The 27370-nt window shown below is 34.2% G+C and overlaps 3 protein-coding genes across 6 annotated transcripts in view; 2 read left to right on the top strand and 1 right to left on the bottom strand.

The window, feature by feature from the left end:
* Window positions 1-27370, top strand: part of LOC105211544 (four and a half LIM domains protein 2) — a 215092-nt gene that overhangs the window by 7137 nt on the left and 180585 nt on the right. The window contains exons 8-9 of one of the 2 annotated variants that reach the window (XR_008471137.1): window positions 78-3267; window positions 4410-4563. The gene's annotated coding sequence lies outside the window, so the exon portion shown is untranslated. The remainder of the gene's footprint in view (window positions 1-77; window positions 3268-4409; window positions 4564-27370) is intronic. The other variant, XR_008471138.1, reaches the window with a different exon arrangement.
* Rh4_1 (opsin Rh4) lies at window positions 37-25872 on the bottom strand. Of its 3 annotated transcripts, XM_011183043.3 has the most exons (5): window positions 25682-25872; window positions 25439-25624; window positions 25006-25352; window positions 440-1019; window positions 37-381 (listed from the first exon to the last, which is right to left on the bottom strand). In XM_011183043.3, the coding sequence occupies exons 1-4, from the start codon at window positions 25765-25767 to the stop codon at window positions 475-477; spliced, it is 1164 nt and encodes a 387-aa protein (XP_011181345.1). In that variant the 5' UTR covers window positions 25768-25872; the 3' UTR covers window positions 37-381; window positions 440-474. The 3 variants fall into 3 exon arrangements, with proteins under 3 accessions (XP_011181345.1, XP_054086311.1, XP_011181346.1); XM_054230336.1 differs by having other exon boundaries at window positions 37-1019; XM_011183044.3 differs by lacking the exons at window positions 25006-25352; window positions 25439-25624; window positions 25682-25872 and adding exons at window positions 17044-17390; window positions 17496-17681; window positions 17765-18028 and having other exon boundaries at window positions 37-1019.
* Window positions 10426-11907, top strand: LOC105211547 (E3 ubiquitin-protein ligase sina). Its single transcript, XM_054230337.1, has one exon. It carries the CDS (start codon window positions 10426-10428, stop codon window positions 11329-11331), a length of 906 nt encoding a protein of 301 aa, XP_054086312.1. The 3' UTR covers window positions 11332-11907.

The following is a 27370-nucleotide window of genomic DNA, read 5'->3' as shown; positions in this document are numbered from 1 at the left end:
ATTTTACTCTTAAAAGATACAAATATCCATAGCAGGTTTTGTTGCAATAAAATTCTATTTATTTTTTCCATTTCTAGGTTATGGGCAAATAAAAGATCTACAAATAAATATATTTATATCGGAAACTCCCACAGTTGGTTATATTAAACCTACATAACTGTGATAATTGCTTTTTTGTTTTTAATTTTCGTGCATAATGCAGCATCTTAGGCACCCACGCATTATGGCACAGTTAATTATATTAATATGTGTTACCAGGTCATTTTATCAGTTCAATTAGCCTTTTGTCTTCGATTTGGGTATTGGTGATAATTCAAGTCCTGTTCCAGAGCCAAGTCATCAACATGTGCGAAGATTGTCGCAATAAGTATCTAATATATGCTACTTTATGTATTTAAATACTAATGTTTCTTATAGATAATAAATCTAACAGTATTACCATCAACAATCAGTAAGGAATCCGATGAGATAACCTTACGCTGCTGACGTCTGCTGTTGTTCAGTGGTTGTCGAACCCGCTGCTGATGCCTCTGTCGACTTTTCTTTAATGGCCAACCATGGACAACGCTTGGACAATTCCGCTCTGTATCTGGGATGACTAATAGCGTACACGAACGGGTCGACACAAGCTACCATTTTGCAAGTACAAGCTGGTATCATTGTTACTCCGGGTGTCAGCAGACTCTTATCACCAAATGCCCCAATCAATGACATTACTCCATATGGCGTCCACGATACAAAGAACAGGAAACATATGGTGATGGCCGCTTTTGCAATGCGTATTTCCGCCGTCTCCTTGCTCTTGTCCACATTTGAACGCAAAGACTCAACGTTCATTTTCTTGGCTTGTTCGCGCAGAGCTTTTTCATGACTAAAAACATGCCCAACTATTTGGCTGTAGTAATAGACGATCATCGATGTGGGGCACACAAAGCTACAGAAGAATATGGTACCAACGAAGAGACGTGTATCGAAGTTATCTGTTAGGTAGTCGAAAGTGCAAGACGTTAAATAGCCCTCTAAAATAAAAAAAAAAAAAAACATAAAGGTTATTGTATCATATTTCAAATAGGCAAATGTGGCGGTAAAAAATTAACTTATAAATTATTATATTAATAGATACATATATCTAAATATTTGAAAGGAAATTATTGTATTTTTCAAACTTGAATGCATATCAATATATTTACATAAATTTAGAAAGAATGGTAGTGTTAGAGGACGGTCCTCACGTTAAAGGTAACGTAGGAACCCATTTAAACAGACAACAAAGTTGCTACGAGAGTATTATAGTTTTGTCCACATAACGGATGTCCGTCTGTCCGTCCGTCCGTCCGTGCAAGCTGTAACTTGAGTAAAAATTGAGATATCTTAATGAAACTTGGAACACGTATTTCTTGGCACCATAAGAAGGTTAAGTTCGAAAATGGGCGTAATCGGACCACTACCACGCCCACAAAATGGCGAAAACCGAAAACACATAAAGTGTCATAACTAAGCCATAAATAAAGCTATTGTAATAAAATTTAGTATGTAGGATCGCACTATGAAGGGGCATATTTGGATGTAATTTTTTTGGGGAAGTGGGCGTGGCCCCGCCCCCAAATCGGTTATTTGTATATATCTCGAAAATCAATTAAGATATATAAACCAATCTTTCTGCAGTCGGTTCTCTTACGTACGTTACCATACATCATGAAAATAGTTGAAATCGGATAATAACCGCGCCCACCTCCCATACAAAGGTTAGGTTGAAAATTACTAAAAGTGGGTTATCTCACTAATGAAAAACGTCAGAAACACTAAATTTCACATAAGAAATGACAGATGGAAGCTGCACTGAGATTTGTTTTACAAAATTGAAAATGAGCGTGGCGTCGCCCACTTATGGGTCAAAAACCATATCTCAGGAACTACTCGACCGATTTCAATGAAACTTGGTTTGTAATAGTTTCCTTACATCCCAATGATATGTTGTGAAAATAGGCCAAATCGCTTCACAACCACGCCTACTTCCTATATACCAGAACTTTGAAGACGATCTGAATCGTTTACTTTACAATATATAAAGTAAGCACTAGTGAAGATATCGGTGCAGAACTTTGCATAAATACTATGTTAATAGTGTGGCAGCCTCATTCTAAAAATCGCTGAAATGGGACCATAGGTTTTTAAGGACCCATATATCGCACACGAGGACCTCGGTGCTTCTACCCTAATATTATAGTTTCCAACTTTCAATGGACTTTATACAATATATATGACGAATATGTGGGTCAAATTGTGTATTATATAATATAAATAAAGTTAAATAAATAAATTGCGAGAGTATAAAATGTTCGATTACACCCGAACTTAGACCTTCCTTACTTGTTAAAATTATTTTTGTTCAGTTAAAATTTGTATCACCGCTCTTAGAATTTTTATTATATATCGAGGACTGATTTTATCCGTTTAAAATTTCTAGTTAGGAAATGCGAACATAAGCGTTTCAAAATTTTACCCTGGTCGATATAATACCAGGGGTAAATAATACTATGGTGTCCTTAATCCTTTGGCGTAATACTCTTTTCTGCATTAGTGTAATTCCCCAATATCAAGATTGCTCTTTATTGGCCATCGACGGAATTTTTACTGCGACAAAGTTGCTCTTTCTCGGATATTTGCCATTGTTTGTCTGGGATTGACCAACGGTAAAAAACTTATATTTTCTGATATGCCTTTATAAAATTGTAAACTGCATTAATATGTATTGGACATCAACTTCATAAAGAGTTAAATAAAATTGGAGCCACTTTGATTCATTAAAATAAATTTTTTGGACGACTACGAAAGAACAAGTAATTCCATATTCTCCTCATATTACATACAACGTACATTTGATTTTCATTCTGGTGTATTTAGTAATCATAACATATCATAGTGAAATTAATAATTTCTGTACTGTTCGAGGTCGCAGATAAAAATGAGAAATATGATTATTGAATCAAATAAATGTGGCAACATCAATTTATCTTTGTTAAAGTGAATACATATCTTAATCAATACATTAGCTATCTCTGTTTAACCACCGTGTAAAGAAACGGTTTTTAATCAAGTGTATCATTAGTGTAGTACGTACTATTTGGAAGTGTCGGACGACGAACTGCAATAATTTTTATATTAGTAGCAACACAATAAAAAGCAAACAAGACATAATTTGTATTCAAAAAGTAAATTTCAATTTTGTGAAAAATGGTGTGAATTCATAATGAATCGTTCAAAAAGGTAGTGGAAACAAACTAGTGATGTTAATTATTTTCAGAAGGGGGAGCAACAAAAGAAATAAAAAAGAACCAAGTGCTAAATGTGAAGTTAACGCGCATGCAGAAGCAGAGGCTAGTGAGCACTTTTCTGTGTTCCACGTCTAAAAGAGATGGAATATTCATATTCTCACTCTTTTTGATCCATAAGGCTGCTACTGCATTTGAGCTTAACGTGAGTTAGTGCACCGCCTCCATTTCGGTTTTTGAGTGAACTAAAATACTAATACTAGGAGTTTGTTTGCACGCTTTGACTTTCTATCCTTTTTATTGCAAACGGAACGTTACATTGTTAGGAGGGTATACAACCACATATAGGGGTAGGCAAATTGTTCGGTTTAGAAATGTACACAACCCCAGTGAATTCATATTCAGCGAAATGCAGTAGCAGTAAAAAAAAGCGCAGCGTTTCTTTGCCTTCGGCAGCGCAGTAACAAATGGCGGCGCAGAAGTCGACTGAGGTTGTGTTTTTATTATCACATTTAACGCTGCCACCTAATACAAACATAATAAACATATCTGACGCTTGTGGTGCGAGTGGTGATTAGAAACTAGTGAATTGTAAATCGTTTTGGATAACGTTGTGGGAGCGAGAGTGTATCAGTTGATAGTTCAGCATCAGTTAGTTTTACTTGTATGTTTATAAAGTGTTCAGGTGGCAACGCTGTACAGTGAATTGTTTTTATTTGTAATGTAGGAGCTGAAGATTGCAGAGGAGGAATAGTGACGAAGGCAGCGTAGTTCTGTATGCCAAACAGATGACATTCATTCGAGTAATAGTGGACAAAAATATAAAATACTAACTGTGAAAAAATATATATTAGAAAAGTGAAAATTATAAGGATTGCTTAATAAATTCCTTACGAGTGTGACATTGTGAATATTCAATTTTAAATACATAGCTTGAGAACGCAAACAAAAGTGATCTATTTAAAATAAAAATAATAATATACCAAGCGAAATTAGCTCCATTTAGTTTAAAAATTTTGAAAAAGCGAGAAACCAAATTATGTAAAGCAAAAGTTATTGCAATGTATTGACAAGTGCTTATTCTCATAAGTATATGTGTAGGGATGTGTATTAATCTGTATTTTTAAACACGCTTAGCTTTTGAAGAGTGCATTGTTTATATTGGAGACTGGTACCTACTTCCGTCGCTCACGTAAACATAAAAATAATGTCGTCTGATGAAATAAAATGATAATGTACTAATTGTAGTGAAAAGAAGAATTATTACAATATTTCCATAACAATTTCGTTTGTAAGTTTATTTATACTTACATTATACGTATTTTATATTACCTTTACAAATTCTACGCTTTCTCGTAGTCATATTCGTATTATATGCTTAAAATCTGTAGATAACGCCGAATATTGGTTGGTCAAAAATTTTACATTCAAATTTTTATGCCTACATATGCATGGCAAACTTATGCATATGTAGCTTTTCATACGCTCCCATATTGATTTCAGTGATACGTATGAATTGCATGTATGATGAAGTACATGTACGTACAATTTGTTATAACATATGTACGTGTGGTAGGCCAGCATTTTATAAATTTTCTAGTTTGAAAGCAATTCGACAAAATATTTCGAATGCATTATATATACCAAAGTGTATTCAACAAAGTGAACCAGGTATATGACATATCACATTTTTTTACCCGAATGTGACATGTTTGTTGCCAATGATTTAACCCATATTTATTCAAAAATTCAAATTTTGAAATTCAAAAGTAAACAAATTTCAAACCAAAAAAAAATGTTTTAAATGAATAAAAGAAAATGCCGAATACTTTCTGCTTAGGCAAAACAACTCATGGAAGCAATTTACTAAGGTTTTGTGCTCCAACTGACAAATTGCAAACAATTTTATCAATATATATTATATTGTTAAAGTTAAAAAAGACGGGTTAATGTAAACAAATACATGTATTGTTTACTATTTTATTGTCAAAAGCGGGTATGTCAAATACTTAGTTCACTTTGTTGAATACACTTTGATATATACCAAATAAAGATAATTTTTACTTACATACGTATTAACACTACCGCTGTCGTTAAAATTTTACTCTGCACAAGCGAACTTCGTCCGCGGTTTAAAAAATTAACATTGATTGATCCAACACCGAGATTTGACAAGCTTTTTAACGTACTACACATTCCGTTGTCCTTATGAGGACTAAGGATAATACAGTGTTGGATCGACCTTCATGATTATTTTATGTGTTTAAAATAAAATATCCTAAACGAGACAGTACCCACCATTTATATTAAGTTATTTTGCTTACGGATTTAAATTATTTTTCAATATTGCCAAGTAGTTTATTCTTTTAATTATTCCTTTGATAAAGACAATGTTACCGACGACATTTGAAACCTCCTCCATTCTTGATGGTATTATTTAAATGTTTATTTTCCAACACTTTTTTGACTTCCACTATTATCGAGTTTTCCAACTTGAGCATTTTTTTAATTCAGCAATAATGTACTAAACAGTATTTTTTGACGATATTGGCTATTTCGGGAGTACTTTTGTCGTCTTATCATTTGACTCCCAGAGCTTGTAAACTTTGAGATATGCGTTTATTGCCCATTTTTTCTTCAAAAACTAAAACATCACTAACAAAATTAGCATACTGGAATACGCGTTAGCATACTGGAATCGGCATAAAGTGCACTAGAATAATGAAAACGTGCCTAGTATATGGGTGCTGGTGTATTTCCTGTACCATTTTCAACAATTTTCGCAACCAAGCTACACTATGTAGCTAATTATACGTCGACATAATTTTGATATGACATCTGACATATAAACCGATAAATGAGGTATCCGTATATGAGGTATATGGAGGCTAAAGCCCTGTTGACCTGATTTGATCATTTTTGTCACAGAAGCAAACTATTAAAAGGAACATTACGAAAGGAAGATTGTTCGATATCAATTTCGGCGATTTTTAGACGGAATTTGGAACAATAAAAAATCAATTATCTTTCTATATATTTATTGGTTCTTAACTTAAAACTAAATGAATCAGATGGACTTCAAAAGTGTGGTATAGTGAAAGTAGACATGGTTGCAAATCGATTTAGTCCAACTCTAGCATTGGGGTACCAAAATGAAATTGGTCGAGTAGTTTATGGCCATACAATTTAGAGTTCCTAGCGATTTTCCTTACTAAATTAGATCATTTATATTTGGTTTCAACATGACATTTATTAGATCATTTATATTTGGTTTCAACGTGACATTTGTATATCACCATTTAACATTAAATAAAAAATTAAAAGACTGCTTAAGGGAATTGACACGCAAACAGTTTGGTTCATATAGCTTGAATAGTTTATAAGATACAACAAAAAAAAAACAAGTAAATGGCTGAGCCACTCCCACTTTTCCATACAAAAGTTTTATTTTTAAATCTTTATTTATGGCTTAGTTACATTATACACAAGTTTCATTAAGATCTCTCAATTTTTACTCAAGATATCGCTTGCAAAGACGGACAGACAGACATCCGGATTTCAAATCTACTCGTCACCCTGGTCACTTTGTTATATATAACCCTATTTCTAAATCGTTCATTTTAGTTACTGTAATCGAAGTTATTTTAATTTTGTTAGAGAAAACTTAATTTTTAAAACTTACCTTCTAATAACTAATAAAATCACTTTCTCTCACTTTTGGATGCAACTTAAAAGCTTATTTATTTGAAGAGATAAACCACTTCAAATTTCAAAATATTCTCCTTTACAAAGTTTTTTGGTTCGCTGTATGCGTATTTATTTTATTTACGATGTTGGTGAAATGCGACAATTTCCGGTGTTTTTTTAGTAAATAAAATCGAATAATTGGAAAAATCAATGTAATAAGTTACAACGACCACAAAATGTCTTTATAATTGTAAAAATGAAAAGATATAAAATTGTGAAAATTTAGAGTTAGTTACGAAAAAAATTTTTTCACATTTCGTTTTTGCACATCAAGGCATTAATAATATGTTCACAACATATTGTTTAAAGAACGATAGTTAAAATTAAATATCTCAAAATAATTCTGTAGTCATTGGTGTCATTAGTACTGCGTTTCTATGTACATATGTATATACCCACCACCATACATATAATATTGATATGATTAATGTTTAAAAAATCATTTTCATAATTATACAGATTTCAATCGTACTAATTCATTGAAAGTCTAAGTTCGGATTTGATCGAACAGTTTATACTCTTGCAATTTGCAAGGCTCAGAAGCGGTGAGAATTCAAAAATCGTGAATGGATTGAAATCATATATTTCGTCGATGTTCGTTGTTACATGAGTTATCTATATCTATACGATATAGACGGACTCCTTAAAATTCTACCTCGATAAAAAATTTTAAATTTTTTTGTTAATGTAGCGACATGTAACATTCCTCAAATAATTTTGATGAATGCCAGTCCTTGGCCGGATAAAGTAACATGATATAGGTTATCTAAGGGTTATTACCATTGAGTTCTCACATGCAAGGTTTGCATAAGCTTTGTAAGATGGAACTGGTTATAAAGTTCAGCGGATGAAATGATTGTAATGAAGTTTTTCAGTTGAATCTCCTTATTGTGTTGAAATAAAGAACAATAAGTTAATGCTGTAACCAGACAAAAAACACCATCATAGTGTCTTAAAACATCAATATTATTTTTTTAAATTCTCGAATTGATTTCAAAGATAATAATTCTGCTAACAGATATACATATGTGTGTTTATAACGAGGTTTTCACGGTTTTATCAGTAAAAGTTCTCATAAAAATTTAATTTTACTTTTTTAATACATACACACATCCATATCAATGACCCTGTAGTATAATGGTTATTAAAAGCCCATCACTCGTTTGAAGCTTTTCCGACGTGGCAAATTTTTGAACACCACGAAATTAAAAGAATTCAATAGAAAAAAATCTTGAAGCCCTTTAAATCAACTATTTGTTTTTCTATGTGTAAAACATTTTTCTTCAGCTAATGCAAAACACGGCTTTGGCTTGAAATTCGACTACACTAACAAGACTTCTGAAAATCTTTGAAAACTAACACTATTAAAGGTATTGGAGAGTTTGAAATGGTTACCAAGCGAACATATTAAAGTTGCGAACTATTTGAAATAGTTTCCGTTGTTGGCTTAGACTTAACTAAAACCAGGTGATATATTGCATGATACATATTTACTTACATACATATATAGCTCACAATATTGTGCGTATGTACATATGTATGTTGATGCAGGTATCTGGGCATGAATAAAGTCTATAAAGAGAGAGTGAAAAAGGTCGAGTTCACACGCATACAGATACATACATATACGCATGTTAGTATGTGCATGCACCTATATAATTGATCTCCCTTTTGTACGCTTAATATATGTACGCTTAGAATTTATGTATGATTGCAAAAAGGGTGTTTTTTTGTATAAAATAATTTATTGGAACTAATATGAACACATGCAAAAAATGTTCAATTTAAATCATGTTTAAAATGTAATAATTTAAATTTTATGTAATTCTAATTCAAATTAGTATTGAAAAATATGTAATGAGCATATACAAAAATTGCTGATTTGTAAACAAGTGTAAAATATGCGTTCAAAAAAACTTGCGCTCACTTTCAAATTATTATTTTTAATCGAACTTTAGAAGTTTAGAGTTTAAATTCTAGGAGTAAGGAAAAATGAATCGTATTCTATTAGGATTTATGAAACTTGTGTAGGAAAAAAATAATATTGCAATTTTTATAAAAAAAATGGTAGCTATTCGCATCCAAACAATGTTATATGTTTTTAGACATTTATAAACACTCTCCCATACACATGTATGTAAAATTCGAACATGAAATTATATTTTATTTGCAATGAGCTAAAACTTGATTACGAACTCTAGTCTTTGGTGTCCGTTGTCTTTCTCTCTGATTGGGAAGGCATTGGGAACTCTCAGAGTTCTACGCCCTAGTGCGAGCTTGTATATTTCTAATATTTTGTTCTTCAAGCCGCTGCATACGCTCAGTACTCGACTCTCCAGCGCGATTGCGATGAGAAGAGAATGACTTGCAAGACGATTTTCAGTTTCAGTTTAAGATTCTCCATCACGGATTCTTTTTGAGACCCTCACCTAGGGACTATTTCAAGAAAGATAAGATTAATGGTGAAAGAATTTTTGAACTCGGCACAGTAGTTTTTGACTTTATTCATTACAAACATACATACAAATCTTTCCTCTTTATAATTGTAGTATAGATAGGATAATCAACCTATTTTAGCATTATTTTTATCAATAGTAATATTTTGAAGAAATAAAATTGTTTGAAAATAACAAATAATATTATTTTTATTTTTAAATGCAGCTCAACAATTCAACGCAAACAACCCTAGATTTTATAGACTTGCCACTGAAATAGTAGTATCGTTTACAATAACAACACTCTGGAATACTTTTACGTGAGCACAGCCAGTGAACTGCCAAACGCAACGTTTACATGTTTTTTACGTAACATACGTCAATTTGATTGCAACAATAACCACAGACATCTTACCGATCCGTATGACCCACAGAACCTGAACCACTGCAGCAATAGTGACGATTTCTACGCAAACCCTAACAATCGTTTGCGATATTTCCAACAACAGCAACAACAACAGCTACATATTCAACAACAACAATTGCTAATAGAACGACAGTACCTCAACCAACTTCATTATCTTCATCATCATCGCCAGCGCTACGGTCACTATAATCAGCGCTACCGGCTCTCATTGCCAGTGCTGCCGCGCCTTCAACTGCAACTGCAGCAACAGCTAGTTCGACCTGTGCAGCCTGTACAGCATACAACACTAACGCTGTTGCCGTCTCAGCAGCAGCACCAACAGCCTTTGACGGCATCATCATCATCAGCTGCACTGGTGCACACCGAAGAGGAGAGCGCCGTCGCTGTCGCTGCCGCCAACGTCGTCGCTCCCGCTCCTGCATCCACTTCCGTAGCCGTATCTGCCTCCTCTGTCGCCGTCATCGCCGCCTCTGGTGCGCCCTGTACACAGCAGCACCCGCTTCCGCAGCCGCAGCAACCATTCACCCTGTTACAACACACACAAATGTCCAATAAGCTAAATCCGAAACGCCGTGAAGGTCCGATCCCTACCGGTACCGGCACAACATCGGCCGGTAATACATCATCAGCCGCAAACACATCCTCCTCATCTAGCTCATCACTGTCGTCCGCCGGAGGCGGTGATGGTGGCATGTCTGCCGATCTAACTTCATTATTCGAGTGTCCGGTGTGTTTCGATTATGTCTTGCCACCGATTTTGCAGTGCTCGAGTGGCCATCTGGTATGCGTATCGTGCCGCTCGAAACTCACCTGCTGCCCAACATGTCGCGGACCGTTGGCCAATATACGCAATTTGGCAATGGAAAAAGTCGCCTCAAATGTGAAATTCCCGTGCAAACACTCGGGTTACGGTTGTACAGCTTCTCTTGTTTACACAGAAAAAACGGAACACGAGGAGACATGCGAATGCCGACCATACCTGTGTCCATGTCCGGGTGCATCTTGTAAGTGGCAAGGCCCATTGGATTTGGTCATGCAACATTTAATGATGTCTCACAAAAGCATTACTACGCTACAGGGGGAAGACATCGTCTTTCTCGCTACTGACATCAACCTGCCCGGCGCTGTCGATTGGGTTATGATGCAGTCGTGCTTCGGCCACCACTTTATGTTGGTGCTTGAAAAGCAAGAGAAGTACGATGGACATCAGCAATTCTTCGCAATTGTACAGTTAATCGGCTCGCGGAAAGAAGCCGAAAATTTCGTGTACCGTTTAGAGTTGAATGGCAACCGTCGACGCCTCACTTGGGAGGCTATGCCGCGGTCTATACACGAAGGGGTTGCCTCTGCCATTCACAACTCCGATTGTCTGGTATTCGATACATCGATTGCGCAACTTTTCGCGGACAATGGGAATCTTGGCATTAACGTTACCATTTCGATTGTCTAAAGAGGATCAACATACACATACACAAAAAGAGAGAGAAGACAAGGACAGGGAATATTTGTAGAAGATAAGAAATAGTATGAGGGGAAGAGGGATGGGTATTTTGATTTTTTTAATTGTGAGGGAGTGCAAAATACCGATATTAAGCTTCTGCAAAATGGGACACAAAGATAGAAGTGTGCGTACACAGTTACATATTTGTTAATGTGGGCTCAAGCCAAATAACCTAGAAATAACGAAAAATAAATTCGAAAACTATAAATTGGATTTTTCTACCAAAAATATATATTTACAAGTTGGGCCGGCAAAAATAGATACATTTTCACATTGTCATAAAATAATTTCTAATAAATGAAAAGGGCCAGGAGTGACTTTATTTTATGTTTTTAGATCACCGGTATGTTGGAACCATGATAATCGATATTTACACTTAATTATAATAAAATAGTACATATTTCAAACTTCTTGGTTCTACTTGTATATATATAAAATCAATTTGATTTTGACGGTATTATTATTTTTTGTTAAGTTCATATTTTTTTAACCACTTGAGGCAAATAAAATCTTTATTAAGTACAACTTTTTTTGTGCGTGTCTACTGTTCAGTTTCTTCGTTGTATGTTCCATTTTGCAATGCTTGCCGAACGTTGCGGAAACCGTTTTCAAAACGATTTCATAAAGTCATGATTTCATTTGTTTCCTATTTTTATGTTATTCTCCTAAATCCATAAATATATATAATGTAATGTAATTTCAAAAAACCTTAGCTTAATTTATTATAATACGGCACAACTTTGCTTCTTCATTTTATGGCAAACGAATATGGAAATAAGTTACAAACATACGTTCAAAATTATTGCCAAAATCCTTTTCACTTTCTGAATTAAGCGACTAGTTTTCCTTCATCTTTGGAAGAAGCTTGCAAATAGGTTCAAAACATTTACTTGTAATATACTCAATGGAGATCTGGCGGATGTGTGTTGATCGAACATAAGTGAATGGTCGTCCCTTTAGTATCAAATTATTGAGTTAATTTATTTAAAAAAAAAATTAAATAACATTGATATTTAAAGATAGAATTTATATTGCCAATAGTTCTATCTCTTACGACAAGAATACGATTCCTTGGGTTAATTTGAATGAAAAGATGTATTTAACGAAATTTATAAAAGAAAGTTTGAAAGGTAGTTAAAACTTATTTAGTGTTCTCTTTTATTTGTCGTTCCATACACTCATAGAAAAAATGTATGATAAATGATATTAAATAAAGTTTAAAATCTTATAAAATTGCCGTGGCTTAAGGAAAATTTAATTCAGATTATCAATATTTTTTTAATTTTTTTGTTTATTATAACTGGACTAAATTACATAATTGAATGCTTTGCCTGTTTGCACTGATGAGCGACGATAGTAAAACAAAAAAGACAGATCGAGATCTTAAAGCGTAACAAGGTGAAAACCTTAATGGTGGAATGTGTTAATAGTTCGTAAACAAATAGACAACAACTTCGCAACTGAGGCGAAAATTCAAATTTCAAATTCAACAGACACAATAATAATAGACAGATAAATACATTGAGCAGAATATGCTACTGGTATAGAGTAAATCTCAGTTTAGAGGCAAGTAGAGAAAAGGGCATGCATGTGTATGTATTTGATTTTACGCCGATATCTAAGAACAGCCATATTTTTAAACGTATGACCGTGGCGAAATGTTCCAAAACCGCATATTTAAATGTGTGTGCGTATTTACATACTTGATTTCTCAATTTTTCCCCCACTGGGTCCCTTTCGCTGTAAACACTTATTTTTCCCAAATACATAACATCTATGTATGTATGTTTGTACTTTAGCGCTCTGAACAGAAACTGCACGAGCGAATTTTTATGAAAACATTTTAAATTTAAAATATACATACATAAATTAAGCTAAACTTATGTATACTAAATGATGTAGTTATTTTGTAATAGGTTAGTCGATCTCTAAATTATGATTGATGATAAATACTGAAGACACTAAAAATAACAATAATAAAATGAAAAGCATAAAAAGAATACAAATGTGAAAAAATCAGCACTAGTTTAGTTAGTTTTCATTTAATTTTTAGAGCTCCTATGTGACTTGTAAATTATCATTATCTAATATCTCATTAAATATGTACATCGACTTTTGTAACTAAATATTGTTTTCTTTCCAATACTATTATATCACAATATGTTTAATTATTTTATCATTGTACTCATTTAATAACGGTTAAATAAATTTGCCAATACATTTAGACACTTGTATGTTCATATCGTAAAACAACAACTGAAAACGATTGGCAGGTTTCTTTAAGAACTTTATTAAGTAATCATTCTCTGAGTTTTTAGTTTGTTAGTATCTATTAGTGAATCGAATTAAGGCAAACATACGCTGAAAATTACTTAAAGTGTATATCTAAGTATAAGGATGCATCAGCTAGTACATAGATAAGAACGCCATGATGGACATTCAAAACACAGAAGTGCGAAATGAAGTTCTTGAAACTTTTACTACAGTGAATGTAAACATACATGTGTTTAAAACATTAAAGTGATTAGTGAAAATAAAAATTACTTTTAAAAGGTTTTTTTATTTTCTTTTTCAAGTTGAAACAGTTTTTTATTATTTGTCCGAAACTGTGTGAAATTGATACTTCTATTACTGATATGTCTGATATAAAAACTGCGTAAAATCTGTTTCTCTCGATCATGTGCTAAAAGCGAAATTCGGATCCAAATTGAAAATTTGTACTATTTTGGTTCTGGCGTGCTATTAACTTATTGCACATAATGGATACCAATATTGTTCAAGGTAGAAGCACAGTATGGTTGATAACTTTACGAAATTGAAAATTAATAGTGGGTTTAAATTAATCTGTCTAACGATTTTTATGCAAAATATCGAATTTTCTGAAGTAAACTCTACTTCTGTTGTATGAATATAGAAGGAATAAAAACTTATACACATATAAAACGGTATGGAACATTCGGCCCTATTCCCGTTGTCGTTAACGTTTTAAAATAAAAAAAAAAAACGTCTATTTGTCATTCTTGTTGGTGTTATCGATATTTATCGAAAATAAATTATTTTTTCTTATTTTGAAACGAGTATATTAACGGCATAGAAACGGTTGTTCTTTGTCGTTGCAATAATTGAGAGCGACATAAAAACGCTACCTACATATGCCAAAGATTTGTAAATAAGGGATAATACCTTTAAATTTAGATTTTTTGAGGCTTATTTCCATATCGTGTCGGCGTCGCTTGGCATAAAGTTAATAAAATTGCATTTTTATATCTAAGAAGGAGTTTAACAGTTATGTATGTACACATATATTTAAGGTATGGAAGGATTTAAAATTCAAAAGAAAGAAAGAATGGTACACAACAAGTCCGATCTAGAGCAACAGAAGGAAAAGCAGTTTGAAATTTTAATTTCTGATATCGAAAAATATCCTGCATATGCCAAAGATTTCTAAATAAGGGGTAATACCTTTAAATTTAGATTTTTTGAGGCTTATTTCCATATCGTGTCGGCGACGCTTGGCATAAAGTTAATATAATTGCATTTGTATATCTAAGAAGGAGTTTAACAGTTATGTATGTACACATATATTTAAGGTATGGAAGGATTTAAAATTCAAAAGAAAGAAAGAATGGTACACAACAAGTCCGATCTAGAGCAACAGAAGGAAAAGCAGCTTGAAATTTTAATTTCTGAAATCGAAAAATATCCTGCATATGCCAAAGATTTCTAAATAAGGGGTAATACCTTTAAATTTAGATTTTTTGAGGCTTATTTCCATATCGTGTCGGCGACGCTTGGCATAAAGTTAATAAAATTGCATTTGTATATCTAAGAAGGAGTTTAACAGTTATGTATGTACACATATATTTAAGGTATGGAAGGATTTAAAATTAAAAAAAAGGAGGAAATTTGAAACAGTTCGGTAATCAGCGGAAGCGAGGAGCATCAAGATAAGGCGCTGGAAATATCACATATTTCGTATACGACATGCCTAACATATTCTTTAGGCTATTCGGAAAGTAGTTGCTTGTCCGGTACGAATTCGTCCATAACGCCATTTAATGATAAAATTAAAACCCCCATTGGGTCGATCTATACTAAAATATGACCATCTAAAACTTATTAAGACAGTTTCTTAGTAATTCGATTTGATTGTAATATTGCATTCTAATTCCAAATTTTAACTATGTGGTTTACAAATGTTTTTCGCAGTTTTAAGAAAGGAGGATTTCACGTCAGGGTTATGCAAAATTTGGACATTTCAACAGGATAATGCTCCTATACATATTTCAAGGTATACGATCACATTTCTGTAGTCGAAAAATGTCCCCTTATTGAACTGGTCAACAATAAGTTCGGACTTAAATCCAATTGAGGATATTTGGGCATCTACTGCAAAAACGAAGGTGCAGGACAGTTTAATTCTTTAAAGAACCTAAAGGTGGTCATTGTAAATTCAATGCCCCTACGATTGCAATTGGTTGCACAACAAAAAGGAGATTTACTTACTAATTTTATCAATTTCAGAAATTTAAAATGATAATGCTAAATTTATTTAATATATTATCAATAATTGTTTTCTGAATTTTAATATCAACTACCTATTTAAAATAAATACTTAAAAACGAACAAGCAAATTTTCGGGAAAATAATATAAAAAACATGACGCACAAATATTAATTTTACTGAGTTACTTTTAACCATTATTGTAGTATCTAGAAATGTCAAAATCAGGCAATTGCTAAATACCAGATGCCAATAGTATTTTGCGAGTTTTTGATTTACCTAAATTGATCTCCAAAATATGGTTTTTGGTGCGTGTTTGAGCAGTGCTGCTGAATACTTTCAAACAATGCTTCCCAAAAAATTCTGTGTATTCTAGAATACTGTGCTAAATAGCCTTATCACGTATTATGAAATACTGTTTCAGTAGACAGGGCAATTATACTGGCGGCTATATTTCAGTAGCCTTACAAAATTGGAGTGTAAAATGTCCGATAAGTCTACTAACCTTCACCCTTACTAATCGAAATCACTATATTAATTATGGAAATGATCAGCCGATTTCATATATTTCTGACAACAAATTGTACTATCCTGTATAATGGTTTGAAAACATCTCGATATGCGTATTATAAACACAAATCGGAATGTCGGAGATCTTCTACGGTATTTGATGTTATCTTTGCTGGTACCAGAGCTGAATTTTTTTAAATGGAAAATTATAATAACGTATACGTTATATGGGACGTAGATGTGGCTATCAATTTTTTTTAACTGAATTACAAGTATCATATTTAAAATTAAATTAATTAAATTGTTAATGTTAGTGTTAGGCAATTTGCCATTGAATGACCAAATGAAATGAAGTTCGGTTATTAAACTTATTAAAACTAAAAATTGTAACAAATTTGAAAAAAGTGAACACGAATATTTTTAAAATTCTTTCAAGAAATGAGGTCAATGTATGAAGACTTAAATGGCACACTGTATGATAACTGTGAGTGTAATTTATCAGTGGGTCTTTCTGAAATAATTTTTATGCACACATGTTAATTCATGTTTCCTTCAGCACTATGAATAATTGATTATCCTTTGAATACCCATTTGCGCACATGGCAAAGCAATCAGTCGTTTAACACACATTTCAACTCGTTCACATACCTGGCACAAAACGATCCCAAAATCCCGTTAGTGGCATAATGACCCACGGAGTACAGTACACCCATATCAGGAGGTTCATTATAATGGATTTGGTCATGGTCATTGAGCGGTTCATTGGCTTGGTAATGACGTTGTATCGGTCATAGCCGATAGCCGCATTCAACATGCCTGCTCCAATGCCCGAATATGACCCGATAGCGGCGAAAATTTGACACCACGTGTTGCCGAGCGCGAAACCACGATGAAAGCTATTGTAGATGAATATCGGCGCTTTGGCGCACATAATGAAATCTAGGAAAGCCAAATTTAGTACAAATATGTTGGATGGCGTGCGTAGGGACTTTGCGCTGTGAAATGCAGAGATCGATAAAACATGATTAAAAGCATTTACATATGTATAGGAGTACGCTTTCGTATTCGGTGATTTACAAGAGTATTAAGGTATGGCATACCTCATGAAAACCCACAGCACTAGTCCATTACCGATAGTCGAGGCGAAGAAGAGGAATGTGTAGAGTATAGCTAACATGTAATGCAAGGATGCAGGCGGTTCCAACTGTGTGAGCCAATGTTCGGGTATGTACTGTATCTGATCGGGCGGCACATTCCAGCCCAGGAACTGTAGTTCATTCGAGACACTGACAATGAAAATGACACGAGTATTGTATTATAAATATTTGAGCAACTGACATTCCAGCGGCTTTTATGGGTGATATTTTACCGTGCTTGTGGCCTCAGAACAGGCTCCAGGCTGGCATTGCAGCAAGGCAGCATAGTCTTGAAATTCCCGGCGATGGATTGGATGCTGTGAATGATTATGACGTAAATCCAAGGTTCATGCGTTTACTCGCTAACTGTGTTTTAGGAAATTGAACGAAATGTGTATAAAAACGGCACTCTCGCGACCACGAAACTATTTACTAATTCAGCCGTTTAAAAACTCTTGAAAATGCACCGCGCGCAACATAGCCACTGTAACTGTAATTCTCGACGGTGAATTAAGCTAAGGAATGTAGAGGGCTTTTATAGTTTCATAGCCATCGTTTGATTGCGGTTGGCTTAAAATGGTTCTAATTAAATTTGCTATTGCATTTTGTGCAGCTTTTTGCTTGCGTGCCGCTTAATCGGCGTTGTGGCAGAGAAAATTTTGCAAGTTGACAAATTCCGAATTCCATAGAGCCAAACAGCAGTCAATGCCAAGAGTGTGTCTTGTATGTATATACATATGTAAGTCAAGAGGAGAAAGTGAGATGGACAGCTGTTGATTGAACCCCGCACACTCATTAAGTACTCAATCTTTGGACTATCCCCCCCTTAATTATGACAAGTATTGCCATTATTGATGTTTGTAACCTTTTAAGTCTTTCTTAATCTTTATTACAATATGGACAATTCTGTTATTAATCATATGGGCTCCAGAGCCCCTACAAAGTAGAATCAGGAGGTGACGAAGATTCAAAAATTAAGTTTTGTTTCATATTGCTTCTAACTCTAGTCACAGAAGATAGACGTATAGTGCTACTAGCCGTCCTTTTAGAACAAGATCCTTTTTCGATTGTCATCGATTTTAAAGATGCCTTCGACAGCACGAAAAGGAGCTGCCGCTATGCCGATATGCCTGAATTCGGTATCCCTGCAAAACTGATACGGCTGTGTAAACTGATATCATTTGCGATAGGGCTGGGCATTCACAGAGAAAATGGAAAATTGTTTCCTTATTTCCCTCCAGTTCACAGCCTCGACAAATGTTATTATGGTGTATGCCCATTTTCATTGCATGTTCTCCAAATGTCCAATGACCTGTTATAGTAGCTGTAAGTCTGAAAATACTTTTCCTGGACCTATTTAATAATACCGTAGATCTAGTTTTATCATATTTTGGTCATGTCTGTTTAGCTATTTTATATTTTGTTGTATTCTTCCATCTGTTCTCTGCTAATTGTTCCAATTGAATGTTGAGCTCTCTTTTGATCGTCCCTAGAGGGCATAGTATTGGCTCAGCTTCGGATTCGTCTAGAACGACTCCTGCTTTTGCCAACTCGTCTGCCCTTTCGTTACCGAAGATTTTCCTATGGCCGGGAACCCAGACTAAGTCTAATTGTACTTTGCCTTTCAGATTGCTCAATGCCTTCTTGCAGTTATGGACTACGCTGGAGTTAGTTAGTGGCGTCGACAAGGCTAGGAGCGCCGCTTGACTATCTGTATAAATAATTGCTTTTTGTATCCTCTGGTAGTTGACCAATAGAGCTTCACAGGCCTTCTCTATGCCCAGTACTTCTGCTTGGAAGATGCTATCCAAGTTCGGTAGACGAAAGGAGCGTGAATAGTTAAGATTTTCGGAGTATACACCTGTGCCTACTCCGCAGTCCATTTTGGACCCGTCGGTATAGACTACTATAGTATTCTCCTCTCTTATTATGCCTCTTCTCCACTCTCGTCTAGAGGGTATCCTCACCTGGAATTCACTATTGAAGTCTAACTCTGGGATAATGTAATCTGATTTATTGGCATTTACTTTAACTCTGTTGAGAATGTCGCTATGCCCATATTTTTTCTGTTTCCATCCACCTATCTCCTTAATTCTTATAGCAGAGCATGCAGCTATTTTATGGATATGGATGTCTATGGGAAGTTGGTATAGAAGCACATTAAGTGCCTCGGTCGGGCAGGACCTTATAGCACCTGTGACTCCTACGCAGGCTGCTCTTTGTAGTCCATTTAATTTTCTGATATTATATTGTTTCTTTAACGCAGGCCACCAAACCAAAGCTCCATATGTGAGTATTGGTCTGATGACAGCAGTATACATCCACATGATTATATTTGTCTAAGGCCCCAGTTCCTGCAGTTCCTGGTGAATGAGGACAAGACGAAATATTTCCTGTCATCAACCAAACAGTCGGCGCATTCGCGCCTTGGCTCTCACGTTACTGTTGTCAGTCATAATTTTGAAGTTGTAGATAATTTCGTCCACTTTGGAACCAGCAAAAATCACTCCTACCAGTAGTTTTAAAGAGAAAGGGTTTTGCGGAAGTTGTATGGTCCTTTGAATATTGTCAACGGCGAATACCGCAGACGATGGAATGATGAGCTGTATGAGTTATTCGACGACATTGACTAAGTTCAGCGAATAAAAATACAGCGGCTGCGCTGGCTAGGTCATGCAAATGTACGAAAACACTCCAGCAAACAATGACCTGGTGGAGAGCGACCTGGTTTCTCTTGGTATTTCCAATTTGCCGCCAAATAGCAAGCAGGAGGAATGAATGGCACACTCTTATAGATTGGTAAGCGTAAGCGGTGTCTACGCCAAATATATAGTGATATAATTTACAGGAATTCATGAAGAACTCTGGTACCAAGTAAGTCTTCTTAAGCTTTGTGCTTAAAATAGTTTTGACCTGTGCTTAGTGAGTTTATGCTGACCTTAACGTAACCTACCACAAACAATTAAACTCATGATTTTTGAAAAACTCGATGTTCGAAAAGCATTAGACACGATTTAGATTTAAATATACATGTGTACATATATTTATATAGAATGTCTCTCATTTATTCCTTAAATTTCCAATATGTATATACATATATGCACTTTTAATTACTGAGAACTGTTTATTGGCAGATGTATGGTGAGACATGCCTTGTTTTGAAGAATATACAAAACTCTAAAAAACCGTTAAAATTTGTTGTATAATCTTTGTTGGAATGTTAAATATTTAACTTTTTTTTGGGTATTGGATCAAACCAATTATTTTTTTTAATTAGATCAGTATTTTTGAAAAATAAGAGTTTTATTATTGTCGAAGGTTCAACTTTGACTGCTAATATCATGCTTCACATAAACTTGTCTGAAATTTTTTATACACTATTAAAAGGGAAGAAAATGTAGATAATATGTACAGTGACTTCATCGTATAATCGGACATTATTTTATGCAACTAATTGACTTAGAAATCAACTATATCTAAAAATTGTTACAAAAATTTTACATTTCATTTCATAACTTTTTTTTGGTGAAATACTAAAATAAGTAAATTTTTTGAAATCAAGGAATAATCGGACAGCGTTTAAATTAATTAAAAACAATTAATTAATATTATGTTGCAAATCCGTTGCTTGCCAAAACAGCTTGCAAACGCTTCCGAAATGATCTTACGAAGTTTCGCCATACTTCCCGATATATGTGTTCCAGATTTTTAGTAAAACCCCTTTCAACTGATTTAGATTATTATATTTGGTTTTGTAGACTTTCCCGGTCTACTCTTCCCAGTGATATAAAACTATATTGAGGTCGGGGCTCTGTGTAGGTGTTTCAAGTAGTTTTGGGCAGATAATTTGCTTTAAAATATTAAGGTAGATAATATTATTGATTTTATGATTGATAAAATGTAAATTGCCTACTCCTGTACTTGATATGTTGGCCCAAACCATGGTGGAATCGCCTTCATATTTTTCGGAGTAAATTCAGTCTTTGGCCTATGTCACACAAATATTTGTTTATCCGATATGTACAAATTAAATTGGCTTCTATGAGTGAATAAGACATAAAAGGAATTTAAAATACCAAAAAAAGTTTTTTATTTACTTATACCCTTGAATTACTTGATTCTAAAAATCTGGTGTTTTCACTAAGCAAATCATACTCCACAGTTTTAATTTTTAAGGGATTATAAATTACTTTTTCCTGGCTACTCTTCGATTGTACTTATATTTTTGCAAAGTATGCCCACTATGTTTGAACATACACCCTTCCCAGTGCGACTAGATAAGGATATCATTAGTTCTTTTGCACTTTTCAATGAATCCAACACCATATCATCTAATTTCTCAAAACACCGATCGCTCTTCTCGCTCATTTAAAGTAATGCCTTGCCCTTCTTGACCCCTGTTTTCTAGTCTAATCTCTAAATAATGTCGTTGATAGGCGATTTACTTATTTTGTTCTAATTCAGCGATTTCTTGTACAGTTTTGTCTTCCAAATACAACATCACTATTCGTTCTCTCGATTTAATCGTAGTTTGCATTCGTTTGGAGCAATTTTTATACTCTCGCAACAAAGTTGCTACGAGAGTATTATAGTTTTGTCCACATAACGGTTGGTTGTAAGTCCTAAAACTAAACGAGTTAGATATAGAGTCATATATACCAAAGTGATCAGGGTGACGAGTAAATTTGAAATCCGGATGTCTGTCTAGTAAAAATTAAGATATCTTGACGAAACTTGGCACAAATATTCCTTGGCACCATAAGAAGGTTAAGTTCAAAAATGGGCGGAATCGAACCATTGCCACGCCTACAAAATGGCGAAAACCAAAAACACATAAAGTGTCATAACTAAGCCATACATAAAGTTATAAAAGTAAAATTTGGAAGAAGGGATCGCACTAGAAGGGGGCATATTTGGATGTAATTTTTTTGGGAAAGTGGGCGTGGCCCCGCCCACAAATCGGTTATTTGTATTTAATTCGCAAACCAATAAAGCTATATAAACCAAACTTTCTGCAGTCGGTTCTCTTACGTACCCCACCACACACCATGAAAATAGTTCAAATCGGATAATAACCACGCCCACCTCCCATACAAAGGTTAGGTTGAAAATTACTAAAAGTGGGTTAACTCACTAAAGAAAAACATCAGAAACACTAAATTTCACAGAAATAATAGCAGAAGGAAGCTGCACTGAGAGTTTGCATAATGGAAAATGGGCGTGGCATCACCCACTTATGGGTCAAAAACCATATCTCAAGAACTATTCGACAGATTCGAATGAAATTCGGTATATAATATTTTATTGACACCCTGATAACACGGACAATGGGCGAAATCGGTTCACAACCACGACTACATTCCTTATAACTCAATTTTGAATTCCATCTTATTCCTTCACTTTATAATGTAAACATAAGGAACCAATGAAGATAACGGAATAAAACTTTACACAATTAGTGCAGCCAGATATGATGGCTTCACTTGTGAAAAAATTGTCGAAAACGGACCATAACTTTTCAAGGCCCCAGATATCGAACATGTTGAACTCAGCGCCTAAGGATAAATTTTAACCGAAAATATGGGTAAATCTCTCAGATATCTCAATTTAATTCAGAGGAAATTGTTTTCTTCTAATAGTGTGTCTCTGTTCCAAAAATTATTAAAATAGGGTAATAACATCTCCATATACCTCATTGTAGGGTTTTCAAAACTAACTTCTCCTAGCTCCCTTAGGTATATAGGTTTTTCAAAAATACGGTGAGCTTTATTTGAGCAAAATTAAGTGAGCGTATAGTCTTGGAAATAGTGTACCTTGCTGATGAAAATGAATGAAATCGGTTCAGGAATTACCTCAGCCCTCTTATACTATATATGACGATTTTGGTTATTCTATTAAACTTTATGCCGAATTTATGGGTTAATTTGTATGTTATCTTAATTAAATTTCTTCAAACTTAGCCTTTCCTTACTTGTTTTTTTAATATTTATTGGGGCAAATGCTTGCTACAACTGATATTTACATATAAAGTTCAATTCCGAGAAAAATTAATTAAAAAATGGAACTTTTCTATTGGTTTGTTGTGCTGTCCGATTATTTGTTGAGTTCAAAAAAATTACTTATTTTAGTACTTCACCAAAAAATAATTAGTTATGAAATGAAATATAAAATTTTTGTTAATTTAACAGTTAGATAAAACCTTAAACTACGTCTAACTGCAAGTACAATTTTATATATAGTTGATTTCTAAGTAGTTGTATGGCAGAATTACTTTCATAAAATGGTGACCTATTATACGATGGAGTCGCTGCATATGTTTAATTTTGGGAACTAACATCGAAAAAACGGAGAGTGTACATTGTTTTCTTTATAACTTAATCTCCCAGAAAGAATTTGGTTATTTGCAATACCCAGCAGAGTGTTGTAGATTGTAATGACTACTTGCATGAATACTAAAATATTATAAAAAAGTAGGTATACTCTCGCAATTTGGTAATATAGATTTAATAAGATAACACACAATTTGACCCATAAATTCGGCATGAAGTCCACTAGAATAACGAAAATCAGTATATATAGTATATGGGGTCTGGGGTAATTCCTGCTCTCACTTAATTTGGTACAGAGACACAATAATAGAAGAAAAAGATTCCCTCTGAATTAAATTAAAATATCTGAGAGATATACCGATATTTTCGTTGAAAAATTACACTGAGTTTTTCATCGAATATGAAAATCCAGGACATTGATATAAATTATAGTCCAATTTCGATTTCATTTTTCATCCTTGTTATTACGGTGTCAAGAAAATCTTATGTACCGAATTTCATTTAATTTCCAACATATCCTTTGTATGGAAGGTGGTTATTATCCGATTTCACCTATTTTTATGGTGTGTAATGGGGTACGTAGAGAAAGTAGATGCAGAGAGTTTCGTTTATATAGCTTTATTGGTTTACGAGATTATATTTGTGCCAAGGAACATGAGTACCAAGTTTTATCAAGATATCTTAATTTTTACTCAAGTTACCGCTTGCACAGACGGACAGACAGACAGTCATTCCGGATTATAATACTCTGTGCAACATGTTGCGAGAGTATAAAAATGCACTTTGAAACACTTTAGACAATCTGCCAATCTGCCTACTTAATGGTTCCTTGGTTAGTATTGATATTTTGAACAAATTGAGGATAAATTATTATGAAAGTAGTTCTGCCTATAATAAGTAAAAAATAAATTCATAAATTCATTTCAAATGTTGGCACAGGAAAATAATTATTGGATAATAATTGTTATTAATTCTATAATTATTGTTATCATGAAAGCTTATGTAATGACAAAACTATCGACGAACCTTGGTACGTACCCCTCCTAATGATGCTTCCCTGTACTTAGTATAAGGCCTACTTTATTTTGGAGTTTGTGCAATAGAAATATATCTCATTTAAAAATGAGAAACCCACATTTACCTACCTGGTACAAATTTACCCCAAGTCTCAGTAACACATCCAATCACAAACGGTAAGGCATATATGTATACAGACAACACCATCATGACCGCCTTGCCATGAGTCATTTTGCCCTCCATCGGTTTAGTGATAACGTTGTATCGATCGTAAGCAATTAAAGCATTCGTTGTGGATGCACCGATGCCTGTGAAGGCGCCGAGTATACCGTACACTTGACAACCGAAATTGCCCAAAGCGAAGCCTCTATGAAAGCTATTGTAGATGAACACAGGTGTCTTCATCATCATGAAGAAATCGCATATGGCCAAATTGATAACAAATATGTTGGAAGGTGTACGGAGTGATTTGGCACTGAGAAAAGTGGAAGTGAAAATTAATTAGTGAAAGAAAGTGCTCGAGGTTTTTAAATATACTTAATTGCGGTGCATTATACTTACGCAGAGAAAACATAGACGACAACACCATTGCCACACATTGACACAGTCGTAAAGATGAGGTACAATGTGCCAAGCATATAGTGTAGATGTGCCGGCGGTTCCGGGTACTTCAGCCAATGATCTGGTATGTGACGGATCTCTTCAGGTGGTACATTCCAACCAATTAGACGCACGTCTGACGACAATCTACGTAATTTAAATATGATATTATGATATGAAACTCGGAAAAATGCAAACTGGCACCTTGCTTCAGCTCGCAAAGTCGCCGCTGTCGAGACATTATCAAATAGATTTGGTAAGCTATATGAATAATCCATATTCACATCCATATCAACGAAGTAGTCCTAGTCAATAGCTTTCCAAGCCCTTTCCACTTTATGTTGAATAAACCGAGGCTCCTGGGCACGCTTTTTCTTCAGTTCCGCAGTATTCACTTTCACTGGTCGACGTTGACAGAAGTGCGCCGACTGCTGAACCTGTTTTTATACTAACAATAGACCAAAAACTGACAGTGATTTTGTAAGCTCAAAAGGGATTAGATTAGCCATTCAGCCGCATTGGATTAACCGAGATTTTAGCAGTGAGAATACAAGTTCACCTAAGCTATGTGCTGACAGGGCGATTTGATATGTCTATACTATCGGTGACTTGTTTTCACATGATACTCATTAACTGATAGATTATTATACTCTAAAGGTATGTTGAAAGATATATGTATTCGTCAATAAAAAACAACCTGTAGGGAATTGAACTAATTCAGAACTGGTTTGTTCTTAGTTTGCTTGTGGCGCTTTGTGACTACAACTAAGTAGTCGAGTGCTAAAAAATTGATTGATTTCTATGCTACATCTCTAAGGTTTATATTTATTTTTAGAGGATGATCTTTAATATTAATTTATTTGTAGCCATTTTTATTGTGTAAGAACTGTTTGAAATTACATAATTTAATTGCTGGGTCTCTGAAGCAAAAGCAATATATCAACGTATAGAAATGTATACTATTAATGTAGTAACATTAGTCATATATCATATAACTACTTATTGGATATCATAGGAATCGTTTAAATGGGAAGCATAGAATTTATATGGCAATAACTGAGACATTGTAGAAAACTAAAAACAAAAATTCAAACATATGATCTATGATTGGGGGTTACATCTAGTTAGATTTAAAAAAAAATCGATTTTCTAAATATCATTTTCAAGTCAATCCGACGGTTATTTTTGAAGTTACACGCATAATGCCACGTCCAACGTAGACGCGCGAACGAAAGTGATGCGTGGAATACAAGGAGCGTCCAATTACAACACGATAATGCGTTAATGCTTGAAACTGCAATAAAATTATTATTCAGTTGGAAATTGTCTTATTGAATACGATTGAATTGAATACGACATTTTTTATTAGAAAATAAATGATAATTGCATTTATTTCACAAAATATTTATCTTTTGAACTTCAAAAATTATAATATCAATATGGAAATGTCATATTTTCATGCACGATACTGTGGGAAAAATCAAACGAGTTTTGGTTTTCAAACATTGAGTCAGATGCTGCGATGTCGAAATACACGCATCATCGCAAAATCGTGCTTACATTGGACATCTGCATTTACCAACATATGTTTGGATTTGTGAAATGCCCGCACCGCCTGTGCTACATTTGTGGTGTCTACGCTTAATGTGGTTTAATTGTAACGACGCGTCAGAGCATTTAAGGGGTCACATGGGTTTTGCCTATTTTCAATATTTTTTTCTATTTAAAACATTATTTATTTAATTCATATTTAAAGAAAAATTTCAGAAGTTATCGAAAAACAAAAATTAAAACTCCTCCATTGTGACGTTATTTCCGGTGACCCCTCGGAAAAAAGGTGCGTCCGCGTTGTCAGCATAACTCCTGACAGGATCATCCAAAATGAAAAAACAA

Source organism: Zeugodacus cucurbitae, chromosome 4, assembly GCF_028554725.1.
Source record: "Zeugodacus cucurbitae isolate PBARC_wt_2022May chromosome 4, idZeuCucr1.2, whole genome shotgun sequence".
NCBI lineage: Eukaryota > Metazoa > Arthropoda > Insecta > Diptera > Tephritidae > Zeugodacus > Zeugodacus cucurbitae.
The sequence above is the reverse complement of the archived record's forward strand: the minus strand, read 5'-3'. Positions and strand labels throughout refer to the sequence as shown.